Source organism: Diplodia seriata (assembly GCF_021436955.1).
Source record: "Diplodia seriata strain FDS-637 chromosome Unknown scaffold_6, whole genome shotgun sequence".
NCBI lineage: Eukaryota > Fungi > Ascomycota > Dothideomycetes > Botryosphaeriales > Botryosphaeriaceae > Diplodia > Diplodia seriata.
Genome location: NW_027117313.1, coordinates 1,549,925 through 1,564,051, shown reverse-complemented (window position 1 = coordinate 1,564,051; position 14,127 = coordinate 1,549,925). Strand labels below are relative to the sequence as shown.

The window sequence follows — 14,127 nt, the reverse complement described above, 5'->3', positions numbered from 1 at the left end:
GAGCGCAAAAGGAGTCGCGGAGAAGATGGCCGCTCAGTGGGTCGCATTGTCCGAAGTGCTTGGTGAGCTAGTCAAGGTGCTGACATGTGAAAGGCGCCTAGCGGGCAGAAGCCGAATGACGTCCAGCCGAGACAACGCTCGCTAATTCGCAGCCGCCTACCGCCGGATGTCGCACGGCAATCGTGTCGTCCGGCGAGCGGCTGGCTCAGATGGCAGCTGATGTACATCGTTGCGGCTCGTGATGGTGTTGTTTGTTTTGGGGTTGCTGCATGCTGCCCGCGAGCGGCGAGCCGGCGGCATGCGCCAACCCTCCCCCTCCCCCACATTTGCGGAGGCTTCCCGGGGCTCCACACCGCGCTTGCTCCTGGTCTATGTGCGAATTCCATCCCCTTTCCGTTTTCTTGCTCCTGCACTCTGCTCAATTGTCTCGGTGGCTCTGCTCATGGCTCTCTCGACGGGTGCACCTGCTCCCTGGGCACGTGCTCGCTCTGCTGCGCCTGCCAAAACGACGTGTAGCTTTGTTCTCAGCCCTCCGTCGCCTCGGCACTTCCTTGTCCTGCATGCATCCCCACGCAACCACCTGACTCTTACGTGAGATCCAGGAAGGGAGTCTGTCCACGTGTAAATCCCGCATTGTAAACGACCGCTTCAGCCGCATATTAACCCGAGCCAATCAGAGGCCCTCGTTATATAAGTGCAGATCAACATCCACGATTCATTCGACGCAAGCAGATAGCTTCAGCTTCGTGTCGATATATCTCTGCGGAATAAGAAAGGATCAATATGTTACCATCGCTCGCCCGAATCGACAACATCTACACGCAGAAACATCAGACGTCGCAGTAGACAGACCGATACGCCACGCCACCCCAACGCTAACCCGAAGAAGCATCGCATCCTACTTCCCATTCACCTGGCTCACGCTCCTGATCAACTCACCAATCTCGAACCCGAGCCTCCTCAACGCGCTCTCCTCAACCTCCTTGCCGACCACGCGCTTCACCATCAGGCACTTCGACGCCCCGTGCTCGAGCACGTCGACGGGCTTGCCGACGGGCAGCTCCAGCTCCGACACGTCCCGAACGTAGACAGTGATGTCCGGACCGACGATGCCGCGCCACAGCGTCGCCGACCACTGCCAGTGGTCCGACCGGCTGTAGTTGTCGCCGACGCGGAGCCGGTTCGCCCACGCGTCCGTCGCGCGCAGGCTGTACGTCGGCATCACGAGGACCGGCGTCCTCTTGTCCGCCGCCCCGTCCGCCTTGCCCTCCGTCGACGGATCAGATGCGGGCTCCGAATCGGGCGGGCTGGTGATGAACTCGACCATCTCCTGCGTCTTGCCGTGCCACTCGGAGATGACCTGGATGTAGTCGCCGATGCCGACGGCGGCGGCGGCATTGCCACCACCACCATCACGGGGACTCTTCGCCCCGCCGCCGGTATCAGCATCGGCATCGATAATCTCGACGTCCCCACCATTCCCGGTCACATCCTCCGGACCCCTCGGCGCCTCCGCCATCCTCGCCCACACCTCCCCCGTCTTGTTGAAGCTCTCCTCCAGCCACTTCCCCATCGCCTTGGCCGCCGCAACGTCGTCGCCCTCGACCGCCACGATTGCTCCCCGCACCTTCTGCGACTGCTGCTGCTGCTGCTGCTGCTGCTGCTCCTTCTGCGACGGCGGCGATGACAACGACGACGACGGCGAAAATGCCGACGACGGCGACGACGACGACGACGGGACCGCGCGATACGGCGGCGCGATCTTGCCGAGTATCTGGATCTTGTTCCAGATGGCCGCCTCGGGTCCCACCTTCCTGGGGTTAGGTCCGCCGAGCATCGATTCGCCGGCAACAGGAGTACCCCCGCCGCTGGAATGACGCGCCGCAACGGCGGCAACGGCGGACGCCGCCGCCGGGTAGGGGTGGTGGTGATGATGGTTGGCGGTCTGCAGCGGCGGGAGAGTAAGGTTGTTGCCGTTGCCGTCGCGTTGTTGAGGATGGTGGTGCAGGCTGTTGTTCCGGGGCGAGACGCCGCGGGCGTGGTGCACCATGTCCGGCCGCGGCAGCGACTGGCGCCGGGGGTCGGTGGGGAAGGGGTAGGGCGTGCCCGGCTGCGGCTGCGATACGGAGGCGGAGCGGGGCGTGCTGGAGGAGGAGGCGGATGGCGGGGGCACGTACGTCTGGTGCAGGCGGCGGCGCTTGGCGTCCGGGGAGAGCGGGGAGAGCATCTGCACGTCCATGGGGTGCTGCTCGTCGCGGGAGGTGCGGGCGACGTGCAGGTTGGTGAGGGGGTTTGGACGCGTGCTGTTGGCGCGGCGGGGGAGGCTGTTGTTGCCCGAAGGCGCGGTGTTGATGGCGAGGCTGGACATCATGGGCGGGAGGTAGCGGGATGTAGGCGTCAGGGCTGAGGATGGCGTTGGAGGGGGCAGCATGGGGGCGCTGGAGGAAGGGGAGGATGACGACGCCGTCGTGGCGGCGTGATTGTGGTGGTGTTGAGACGAGAAGGGCGTCGTTGGAGTCGTGATGCTCCGGCCGCCACACTTGGTGCAATGATGTTTGTCAGAGGTGGTGTTGAGCGACGTCAAGCTTCCACGACGTCCGCCACGGCGAGGCTGGTAGCGATATTCCGGATACTGTTGCTGATGACGGAGCTTTTCCTCTTCGGCCAGAGACTTCCACTCGTTTCTTACCGCTTCGGGCTGCGATTTCCACTGTTCGCCGATGATCTTGGATATCTCAGGATTGGCTAACCCGGGATTCTGGGCCACTATCGCGGCCTGATGGTGCTGACGATATAGTATGAAGGCTGTGTATCAAAGCGGTCAGCCACATGGAAACAACAAAGGTCTCGATAAAGGAAATGCGTCACTCCACGATAGCATGTGGCGCAAGGAACAAACTGGCAATAGCTGGCTTGACTTGAAATTTGACGAGATAAGGAGGAAGCGGATAAAGGAAATGACGAAAAGCTATTAAAAGAAGGCGGGGAGAGGGCAACTGACCGTTCCTTGGGCGTGGGATCTTGGGGTCCGGCTGACACAAACAGACGTGATTTGCTGGGGAGGCTGCAGAAGCTGCAGACGCACCGCCGGAACTCATGCGAGAGTGCGTGGTGGTCGGCGTAATATCCTCCACGACGTCGTCTTCCTCCCTGTCCCCTTTATCGGCCAGCGACGCAGCCCTCTTCCGCGTCAGGCGGAAGGGAGGTGACTCGGGCGTCGGCGGGGCCGCGTCGTCCTGTTTCGAGCTGCGAGAAGGACTGGCGGTGCGGCGGGAAGAGCGGGTAGAAACTGTCGTAGACGCCTTGCGTGAGCTGCTCGGGCTCTTCTCCCCCTTTCCTGCGCTGGGCTCCGACATATCAACGTCCGTCATGGTAGGGTGGTCGAATATTCTCCTGTTGCGGCGAAGCTCGACATGTGCCGCTGCTCTTCTCTTCGCAGGGCTCTGGCGGTCGAATATCAAGACGGCGAAGCCAGCTTTGATAGACAGGCCGCTCGGTGGGATCTAGGAGGCCCGGGGTGCTGAATGGTCAATAGGGCGGCGCTAGTCAAAGACATAGTCGAGCAGCGGGCTTTGTGCCTATTATGCCGGGAGTCCATGTTCTTTGTTCGAATGACAGCGGGTGCATGTAATTGTCCTAGACAGGTGCGGGAGGAGGGCTGTTCGCAACTGCAAATTCTTTCTCCCCAGCCCAGCGAGATTCCCAGATGCGGCAGGGTCTGTAGGGAGCGCGCCCACGCCCGAGACATTCCTCTGCAGGAGCGCGATGCAAGGAAGCGTGAATACAAAGAAACTTGATTTGAGACAATGCATACAAACACCCGCCCACCGGGGAATTGTGCCCGCCTCTCTGGAATGTAAGCCGTGCGCTTCCGCGTCAACGCCATAAAATGCTGAAACGTGAATGGGTATCTCAGACAACCGCAACAGGAAGGGTCCCAAAACTCCTAAGAAATGCACTTCGCCTCGTGCTTTCTGACGACACGCCTTACGGAGATGGTTCCGTCGCGCCCGCTTCATTCTCCACCGCGGCCTGGTGCGCCGCCTCTTCGCGGTCGAGATCGTGCTTGCGCAGAGCGTTGAGGTTGAAGGTGTAGTTGGTGGCGACGAGATCGGCGGCTTCGATGGCCAGCAGCTTGTGCGCCCTGCCGGAGAGGTGCATGCCGTCCCTGGAACACGGTGTCAGTAGGCCTCCAACCACAGCCGAGCGCGGAGAAGAAGAAAATGCTGACCAAAACAGGTAGTGAGACTCGTCCTCGCAGGGCTCCGTCCGGTTACTGCTGGCGTCGTCCATGTCAAACGGAAACTGGGCGCCAGCACGCGGCAACGGCACGCATGGGCTCCTGACTTCGGTGAATCGGGGGTTGCCCTTGCCCTCACCGCGCTCGTCGGCGATGCCAATCTTGTGCATCTGCTGCTCGCGGATCAGCTTCAACAGCCACTTGTCCGTCGGCAGCAGGTGGATGTAGCCGCCCGTCCACTCGCGCGCGGCCCTCTCGAGTGCGTTGTTCCATTTTTCTGTCAGCGTTACGGCCGACTGCTGGCGGTCCGGGAACTCCAGGGGCTGCAGTGCAAAGGCAGGCAAGAAAGAGATGTCTATGACCTTGGGCAGCACGATGTGCGGGCGGGTCTGGGTGTGCTGCGCGATTACGTCAAGCTGGGCGAACAAGGAAGCTATGGTCTCCTTGATGTCGTCGTCACTGGCTTTGTCGTCCTGGAAGGTGTACTGCCAAATGTCGCTGATGCCGAAGAAGACGGTGAAAACGGTCCATTCCTTATTTTGGGCGCGGCGGACGATCAGACCACTCTGCTTCTCGAAGCTGATCCACTGCTGGACTTGTTTCTTCAGGTCGGCAAGGAACTTGTGGTTCTCGGGATGCTGGTTCGTCACATTGGCCAGAATGTCCGTGTCCAAGACAGCATCCGGGCTTTCAATGAAGTTGGACGCGCCCGAAGAGCGGGCGAAATTGTTGATGTCGTCGCACAGGAGCTGACTGGTCAGTCTAGTGCAGATGCGACGGGGACGACGAAGTTACCTCTTTGCACAAAGCTTGGGTCCACAAAGGGCGACTGATGTTGTGCTGCGGATTCTTTGCTGGAATGTCGACGTGGTAGGTCCCGACGTCTGACCAGCTGTCGCCGAAGACAACAAGGCGCCGTTGCGACCCGGAGAAGGCCTTCTGCACGCGGCTCTGGACCTGCAGCGAAGGCAAGACCCAGCCAATGTACACGACGGTGCAGACGGCGAAAAACACCAGGACGTGGAAGCGAGTAATGGTCCTCATGGCTGGAGGCGGGACGGGAGCGGACAGAGGCGGCGGCCGGGGTTAGTTGCTGGCGGCAGAGCGGAGTGGATGGAGCATTTGCGGAAGAGCGAGGCTGGGAGAGTAAATAGAGGATTGGGTTGGAGGCGGGCCGCGATTGCGGCTCAGCATGGCGTGGACCGGCCGCCGCGCGTCAGACCTGGTATGAAGGCTGGAGAGCAGCTTGCGTATGCCACCACGCCGCCGTAAGCTCCTCTCGGCCCATCCAACGCAGGGGTGGGCCGGTGCGACCCGCCACCCATTGGGTCGCCTACAGCTCCGGTGGCAGCTTACTGTGTTCCTGGCGCCAGCGGAAGTGCTCAACAAACGATGCACCGCAGCGCGCACCAGGACGAGAGCGCGTCATGCCGAACGCTTGGCTGCCGGCGTTCCGGGCGGGCGACGCAACGTTGGAGCGGTGGAGAAGCCGCAAAGCTTGGCCGCTAGGCGCGGCTTTTGCGACACGAGATCCTGCCGAATGCGCAGTTAGAAGCCGCGACGCAGCCAGCTGCGAACTGGAAAAGCCCTCCTTCGCGCCGGCGGAAATTTCCACGAACGGGCCCAGCGGACTAAATGTCCGGCTAGCTTTTTCGGAAAGAGGCCAGCGGCTTCTTTATTACCGTGCAGCGCGTCGGTCGCTGGCTCGGCAATTGAAAGCAAACCGGCCACGATTATCGGACATAGTGGCGACGGCCGACGATAGGTACCTCTGCGACTCCCGCCCTGCCGTTGCGCCCGGAGCACACGACACCCCTCGTCTCCGGCTTTGCGCAACGCTCGCCAAGCACAGCCCAATCAGACCCCGCGTGGCTGATGCTGACGTTCCTCAGACTGCACACCAGGAGTGCTCTGCCGCTCCAACAAGCCAACAACCCTCCACCCTGGTAACCGTGATACAGATAGATTGTCCCCTGGATAGCAAGCTTACACATAACCTTGAAATGACTCGGGCCAGCTGTCCTCAGCTCAGCAGCCAGGCCCAACCTGCAATAATGTCCGCATTTGCTTTCTTCGACGCCTCAAACTGCGAGTATACCGCCCAGAAGCCATGAGGCATGCCCGGGTAGAAGTCCATTTTGGTCTCCACCCGGCTCTCCGTTCGCAGCACATACTCGTACAGCAGCCCTTCATCCCGCAGCGGATCCATCCCGCAGACTGCAAGATAGGTCCGCGGCAGCCCAGCATGGCCGGTGGGCCAATTGAAGGGTGCGTATAGCGGAGAGGTGTCATCACCCTGATAGAGGCCTGCGTTCGTTGAATCAGCCCCAGAACCGCGCCCGACGCAGCCAAGCTTGCGTTACTCATGGCGTCAAGCATAGCCGTCGGATCCGACATTTCATAGCTCTTGCTCTCATCTCTGCTCCTGTATCGGTCCTTGTACTTTTCCGGCACAGCACCTTCTGGCAGCGTGTTTGGGACTGCCAGGAAAACGCCCGTCAGCGGTGGGCTCACTTTCTCGTCGCGCGCCAGATGCGACACGACTGCTGCAATGTTGGCGCCCGCCGAGGATCCCCCCACAAGGAACCCTTTCGACGGATCTGCTCCGAGCTGAAACGCATGCGCGACCACCTGTAACCACATGAGATACTCTTTGTCGAGACATTCGCCATGTGACAGTAAAATCGCTTACCCACTTGAATGCATCCCATGAGTCATCGATCGGCACCGGGAAGTTGTGCTCTGGGGCGAGTCTGTAGCCCACACTGACGACAATGCAGGCATGGTTCCGGACCAAGATCATGGCGTTGCTTTCTTCCATCTCGGGGACGCCCATGACATGACCTCCGCCATGGTACAGGACGGCCAGCGGTGCGGAGCTGCCACCTGAAATGGCTGAAGGCTTGTACAACAACACTGTTATCTTAGCTCCATCTCGCATCGGGATCTCGACCTGGTCCTTTTCAACCCCTTCCATGTAACTTGGGGGCATAGAGGAGAGAACCGATCGGAGACCGTTGGCCAGACCTGCCCTTGTGGCGTGAAGGTCGCCCATCTTAGGGAAAGGATTCGGGCCGCCTTGTGCGAAATACTGGTGGTTGTTTTAGCTGAAGTTTAATTGCTCAACGCCGTGCCAAGTGACCTGTTGGAGTTCTACGTGAGGCTTTGAAGCCTCCGCCAGGTTCATGTTCTCCATCGTGCAAAGACAAAGCGGCAGAGTCAGAGTATTACTCAGGTGGATAATCAGAGCAACGACAGGGTGTGTTGGAGGCTTCCTGGCTGACGGAATCTCTTAAATGCTGTCAGGCTCAGCTTGCACAGTAAGCGTCCATGCCTGATATGGGAAGCCGACACCCACCTAGCGCAACAACGGGCTTTGGGATTGCCGAACCCGAACAGCTGATTGTAGAACGTGCTGCAGCTGAAGCACCATTGTACAAAGGCAAGTCATGCGACGATTTGTTCTACATAAGCCCTGATAGCTAGACACCGTACAAGGATGACCCAAAGAGCCATCAAGATCTCCCTGGTCAAAGCTTCAAGTAGGGTGGCTCTTTTCGTAGCGCGTTAAGCATTACAGGGCACGACGTGGAATGGCGGCTTAAAACACTTATTAATGCATATGAAATCCGATACTATGTCTTGTGATGTCTTGTTTCTCTATTAAATAACAACCAGCTTAATTGGCGCTCAGCGACGATCTGTTACACCTTGATGTCTGGGGTTGAATTAGGTTGTCAGCCCCGCCAGCGAGAAACAAGTGGCACATTATTGTTTGGCGGAGGATACGAGACTGCCGAGGAAACTGTAGAGCAGATTTCGATTTGCAGCCGGCTCACGTGTAGAGGCAGCGGAGATTTTTTTTTTTTTTTTTGGTGGCCATGCGAGAAATCGCGCGGAGAAGTAGGGCCAGGGCCTCCGCAATTGCGAAATCGGCGCGGGCGCTCTCTATCGATAGCGGCATTTTTGCATCTACGTATTGACTCATCTCTCAACTTCGCCGACGCTTTGCTATTCCTCCTGCGAATACCTTCTTCTTGTGTTTCTTCTTGATTCTCCGTTACGTTCGCAATGGCATTGAGACTCGGTTCCAAGCGCGTTTGCGCTGCTCTGCGCACCTCCAGGCCTTTCGCCATCGCGCCTGTCTACGCCCAGCGCTATGCGTCAAGCGCTGCCACGGCAGCTTCGAGCTTGCCCAACGAGGTGAAGGAGTCCATTGAAGTGAGTCGATCCCTGAACAGATTGTCCCACTGGTTAGTTTGCTGATCAGCTGCGTGTAGAAGGCGGCCGCGCTCGCAAATGCCGATCCCTCCGCAGACTCGCAAACCGCGCGCCTGGTTAACGATTCCCTGCCGTACATGGTCCCTACCTACGTTCGTCCGATGCCCATGTTCCACAAGGGAGAGGGCTGCTACATGTGGGATGTGGAGAACCGCAAGTACCTGGACTTCACCGCAGGCATTGCCGTGAATGCGCTGGGCCATTGCGACCCGCAGATGGTCCAATTGATGGCCGAGCAGGCGCAGACCTTGATCCATACCTCCAACCTGTACCACAACCCATGGACTGGTGCTCTGTCTAAGCTGCTGGTCGAGAAGACGGTTGCTGGCGGTGGCATGCACACGGCCGAGAAGACCTTCATTTGCAACTCCGGCTCCGAGGCCAACGAGGCTGCTATCAAGTTTGCCCGCAAGGTCGGCAAGGAGCTTGACCCCTCTGGCGCAAAGCATGAGCTCGCCTCGTTCCACAGCTCTTTCCATGGCCGCACCATGGGCTCCCTCTCCGCGACACCGAACCCTAAGTACCAGAAACCGTTTGCGCCCATGGTCCCCGGCTTCAGGTACGGTACCTACAACGACATTGAGGCCATCCCCTCGCTGGTCACCGAGAACACTTGTGGTGTCATCATCGAGCCCATCCAGGGCGAGGGCGGTGTCAATGTTGCGACGCCCGAATTCCTCCTTGCCCTCCGCAAGCGCTGCACCGAGGTTGGCGCTGTGCTGATCTACGACGAGATCCAGAGCGGTCTTAGCCGTACCGGTCAGATTTGGGCCCACGCCTCTCTACCCAAGGAGGCGCATCCTGACATCCTTACAACCGCAAAGGCTCTGGGCAACGGTTTCCCCATCGGTGCCACCATCGTCAACGACTTCGTTGTGTCGAAGATTAAGCCCGGTGACCACGGCACTACTTTCGGTGGTAACCCTCTTGCTTGCAGACTCGCACACCACATTGTCGGCAGACTGGCGGACCCCGAGCTGCAGCAATCTGTCCTTAAGAAGGAGCAAATCTTCCGCAAGCACTTTGAGAAGCTTCAGAAGAGCTTCCCCGACGTCATAAGCGAGATCAGGGGTAAAGGTCTGATTCTTGGTCTGCAGCTGAACCAGGACCCCACGCCTATTGTGACTGCTGCTCGTGAGAGAGGCTTGCTGATCATCACCTGCGGTACGAACACACTCAGGTTCGTTCCTCCGTTGGTCATCAGCGAAGCGGAGATCGAGCAGGGCATGGGCATCTTGGAGGATGCCATGAACGCAGTTCTCAAGAAGTGAACGGAGACTTGGAAGAGTAGAAGTTGAAGTTGCGAGGCTAAAAGCTAAGCTTTGCGCAATATACCTGTTGCCCTTTGGGTTTGTTTGGCGTCCGGAGTTAAAAGAGTGGGACAAAAAGTCATCTTTGTCTGTAGATCCCGACCCCATGTGTCTCTTTATGTAGAAAGCACGCTATTCATTGCTATCTTGGATGTACCCGAGTGATTGTCTCCAAGACATACCACCGTCTCTGAACGCACGTGATTATTTTGGTCGAGTCATGATCCCTGCAACCTCGATAACGGCCCTAGGGTCTTATCGGCCGTCCCACATCGCCAAAATTTCCGCGCCTACAACAGTAGTCACCGCCGCGAAAGTAAATCCGACTCGACCAGCCAGGCCAGCGCCCACACACCCAATCTGGCGAGCATTCCCTACCGCTTCAAAGCCGGAACCAGCGGGAGCAAGATGGCGCCCATGGACGGCCACCACCACCGTAGCACCACCAAGGTGTCGCAGAAGCCCTACAAGTCCCGTCATGCCAGCAAGAGCGCGCTGAAGGAAAAAAGCAAGGGTATGCATATTCTCCCCGCACACCTCTTCCCTTGTTCGCCTTCAGGTTGCCGGTTGCTAACTTAGGACCGCGCGACCAACAGGCAAAATCGACTCCGGCGACCGCGGCGTCCGGCGCACGCCGCACCAGCAGGTCATGTCCAAGTTCGACCGGCGCAACCAGGCGAAGCAGAAGCGGGTGGGCAAGCACGCGGAGCACATGGAGGCGACCAAGGTCTTCGCGGGGCGTGATGGCGCGCCGCGTATCGTAGCTGTGGTGCCGCTGACCGAGGACGTATCGGCCAAGCTGGCGGTGCGCAGCCTCAACGGCGCGCTCGACCTGGAGGAGGACGTTCCCGAGCGCGGCGGCGCGCGCGTCACCATCGAGCGCTTCAAACAGAAGGTTCAGTACCTGATCGTCGGCCGCGACCTGCTCGCCGCGCTCGACGCGTGCCGTGTGGCGGATTTCGTCGTTTTCGTACTGTCGGCGGAGCAGGAGGTCGATCACCTGGGAGAGCTGATGCTGAGGAGCGTGGAGAGTCAGGGTGTTTCGAACGTCTTGGCCGCGGTGCAGGTGGGTTTCCTTGTGTTTGGGCTTTACGGTCTGGGCAGCGATTTGCTAACGGGAGTAGGGACTTGAGTCTGCTGAGCCTGCGAAGCGCCGTCCCGGGATTCTTGGATCGCTCAAGAGTTTCATTACGCACTTTTTCCCGGCACAGGAGAAGGTACACTCGCTTGACAACAGGCAGGAATGCTTGAACCTTATGAGGTCGCTCTGCACAACTATTCCGAAGGGCGTAAGATGGAGGGAGGAGCGCAGTTGGATGGTCGCGGAGGATGTGAGATGGCCGAGTGGCAAAGCTACCGCGACCGACGAGGAGGCGAAGGGAGAGGTTGTCATCACCGGTGTTGTGAGAGGCAAGGGATTGAAGGCAGACAGGCTGGTGGAGGTGGGAGACTGGGGAACTTTCCAGATTGAGAAGATCACGGCGGCTCCCCTCGAAACGCGCAAGAGGGGCAAGGGCGATGATATGGCCGTTGACCTGGAGGGTCAGGATACCGTTCTGGACCAACCTACCGAGGATCAAGACGACTTGGCCGACCTTGCGCCTGAGGAGGCAGTCATGGAGGATATCGACGACTATCCGGTCTCTGTGGCGCCTTCCGAGCGCAAGGGTGTTCTCCTGGATGACCATCATTATTTCTCGGAAGATGAAGATGAGGAGGCGACGCGTCCGAAGAGAATGCCTAGAGGAACATCCAAGTACCAGGCGGCATGGTACCTTGGAGACATGTCCGATTCTGGGTCAGATCTTGAGAGCGTTGCTGGAGACGAAGAAGATGACGAGGACATGGATGGGCCTGCCAACCCAGCTGATGGCATGGAGGGCCTTGATATCAACGGAAGGGAGCCGACTGAAGCTGCACCTTCAGAGTATCCGCAGTCCGAAATGTTCATGGACCCGTCGCCTGAGGATGAGGCTGAGCAGATCGAAGCGTACCGTGCCGAGCGCAAGCAGGAAGCCGAAGATGACCTCGAGTTCCCTGACGAGATCGAACTGCACCCGCACGTGCAAGCACGAGAGCGTCTGGCAAAGTACAGAGGTTTGAAAAGCTTGAGGACAAGTCACTGGGAGACCGACGAGGACAGACCATACGAGCCCGATTGCTGGAGGCGCCTTCTGGAGATTTCCGACTATAAGGGCGCAAAGGCGCGTGTGACAAGAGAAGCTCTCGTGGGTGGTGTTCAGCCTGGCACCAGAGTCAACGTGCACCTTCGCAACGTGCCCCTCGCCCTTCAGAACACGTACAACTCAGCCAGCACGTTGCCTCTTTTCTCGCTTCTGCGTCACGAGCACAAGCAGACCGCTGTCAACTACAGCATCACGCTGAGCTCCGACTTGGAGGAGCCGCTCAAGGCCAAAGAGGAACTTGTCCTTCAATGCGGACCGAGGCGATTCAGAATCAACCCGGTGTACTCAGCATCTGGGAACACGCCGAACGACGTTCACAAGTGTGACAGGTTTTTGCATCCTGGGCGTAGCGCGATTGCTACATTTATTGCGCCAATTACTTGGGGCTCTGTTCCGGCACTCTTCTTCAAGCGGGTTGTTTCCGAAGACGAAGGAAGCGCAGATGGCGAGGACACGGCAATGGATGCCGAGGCTGACCAGACCAGCGAGGGCGAAGTGCAGCTCATTGGCACTGGCACCTCGCTGCCGCCGTCAACGTCACGTGTCGTCGCCAAACGCATCATCCTCACTGGCCACCCGTACAAGATCCACAAGCGCGTGGTGACGGTGCGGTACATGTTCTTCAATGCAGAGGACGTGCACTGGTTCAAGGCGTTGCAGCTGTGGACGAAGCGTGGTCGCAGCGGATTCATCAAGGAGAGCCTTGGTACGCACGGGTACTTCAAGGCGACGTTCGACGGGCGGATCAACCCGCAGGACGCAGTGGGCGTCAGCTTGTACAAGCGTGTGTGGCCCCGGGAGGCGCGTGCACTCAAGGCGGGGGAGGCGCTGTGATGCAAGGAAAAAGACTGGGGTTATTCTCGGCTACGGCGAAGGGCATCTTTCCAGGGGTTAACAAAAAGGGCATTTCCAATTCATCGCGGAACTCATGATATCCGGCGTTCTAGTGGATAGATAGAACAATGACTCAATGACAAGACCAAAGGCGCGCGCAAGGAGGTCCCGCGGTGAAAAGCAGGATATAGTGATGGGCGCAACTAGGCGGCTCGAAGCGGCATTTTAAAGCGCCTCGTGACATCAACATCAGGCCGTGGGCCCAGGCTTGCTGATATCCCGGTCTACCTTCCCCAGCATTCTTTTCTCGTGACCGGCGACCGTTTCTTACCCCGACTATCGGGTATGCGCTAGCGCTGGCTCCAGTTCCGGCCCCCGGCGTCAAGTTATCCATCCTACTTCTTGCTTTTCGCCCTGGCCAGCGCAGCTAAGACCTGACAACCAAGCGGACAGCGCCGCTCGCACCGCTGACAGCAGTCACCCCCAACGGCGCAAGGCACTGGCGACCCAGCAGCTTCTACATATATCCTCATTCAGTTCGCAGCCTCTTCCTCCTCTGTCGCTTCCTTCTCACGCGCGACAGCTCCGTCGCTAGCCAGCCTAACCGCATACCCCACCGAATGGCATCACCGCAAGACCGCACGGTTATTCTTTGACCCAGCGAAAAATATCAGAAAAAAAGAGAGGGGAAATTGACAACGGCCGAAACCAAGCAACCGGCTTTCTAAGTCAAACACGCGCGTGCACACACACACGCACGCACGCACGCACACACTACCGAACAAACGCACCTAGGAAGCAAAAAAGAGTGAAAAAGCAAAAAGGGCGGAACAACGTCGACGGAGCCAGGTCCGAGACAGACAGACAGACTGGCAGACATGGAGGCCAACCAATCCGCCGCGCGCGACGCCCGCCGCTACCTCGCCGAGCGCGTGCGCAACGACTGGGACTGGCCGCCGCTGCCCGCCAACATCCCGCCCACGGAGCATGCGGCAGCCGCCGCCGCCGCGGCGGACGCCGACTACGCGACGGGCGCGTCCGAGGACGAGCTGCGCGGGGTGACGGAGTTTCGCGAGCGGTACTACGGCAGCACGGACGACGACAACGACGACGCGCCGTCTGACGAGGAGGAAGACGAGGCGGCGGCGGCGGGACAAGACACTATTTCGACGGAGCTTGGTTCTGCGGAGCACCAGCAGCAGCAGGCCGCCGACGGCAAGGAGTATCGCTTCGACTCGCCGGAGCACGTGGGCCCGCGGGTGGCAGAGGAGCGGGC

General features: G+C 59.1%; 5 protein-coding genes across 5 annotated transcripts; 2 read left to right on the top strand and 3 right to left on the bottom strand.

The window, feature by feature from the left end:
• Window positions 1–898: 898 nt before the first annotated feature.
• Window positions 899–2,368, bottom strand: RFG1 (slightly ste11-like protein; the record flags this gene model as incomplete). Its single annotated transcript, XM_066777808.1, has 1 exon — window positions 899–2,368. One exon carries the CDS (start codon window positions 2,366–2,368, stop codon window positions 899–901), a length of 1,470 nt encoding a protein of 489 aa, XP_066631903.1.
• Window positions 2,369–3,987: 1,619 nt separating this feature from the next.
• On the bottom strand, window positions 3,988–5,284 carry SLS55_006377 (uncharacterized protein; the record flags this gene model as incomplete). The annotated part of the gene is made up of 2 exons (XM_066777807.1): window positions 3,988–4,989; window positions 5,036–5,284. The coding sequence occupies 2 exons, from the start codon at window positions 5,282–5,284 to the stop codon at window positions 3,988–3,990; spliced, it is 1,251 nt and encodes a 416-aa protein (XP_066631902.1).
• Window positions 5,285–6,263: 979 nt separating this feature from the next.
• On the bottom strand, window positions 6,264–7,295 carry SLS55_006376 (uncharacterized protein; the record flags this gene model as incomplete). The annotated part of the gene is made up of 3 exons (XM_066777806.1): window positions 6,264–6,457; window positions 6,604–6,871; window positions 6,933–7,295. The coding sequence occupies 3 exons, from the start codon at window positions 7,293–7,295 to the stop codon at window positions 6,264–6,266; spliced, it is 825 nt and encodes a 274-aa protein (XP_066631901.1).
• A 1,016-nt stretch (window positions 7,296–8,311) lies between these two features.
• TSR1_2 (ribosome biogenesis protein tsr1) lies at window positions 8,312–9,792 on the top strand (the record flags this gene model as incomplete). The annotated part of the gene is made up of 2 exons (XM_066777805.1): window positions 8,312–8,461; window positions 8,521–9,792. The coding sequence occupies 2 exons, from the start codon at window positions 8,312–8,314 to the stop codon at window positions 9,790–9,792; spliced, it is 1,422 nt and encodes a 473-aa protein (XP_066631900.1).
• Window positions 9,793–10,239: 447 nt separating this feature from the next.
• On the top strand, window positions 10,240–12,851 carry TSR1_1 (ribosome biogenesis protein tsr1; the record flags this gene model as incomplete). The annotated part of the gene is made up of 3 exons (XM_066777804.1): window positions 10,240–10,345; window positions 10,428–10,897; window positions 10,956–12,851. The coding sequence occupies 3 exons, from the start codon at window positions 10,240–10,242 to the stop codon at window positions 12,849–12,851; spliced, it is 2,472 nt and encodes an 823-aa protein (XP_066631899.1).
• Between the last annotated feature and the right edge of the window lie 1,276 nt (window positions 12,852–14,127).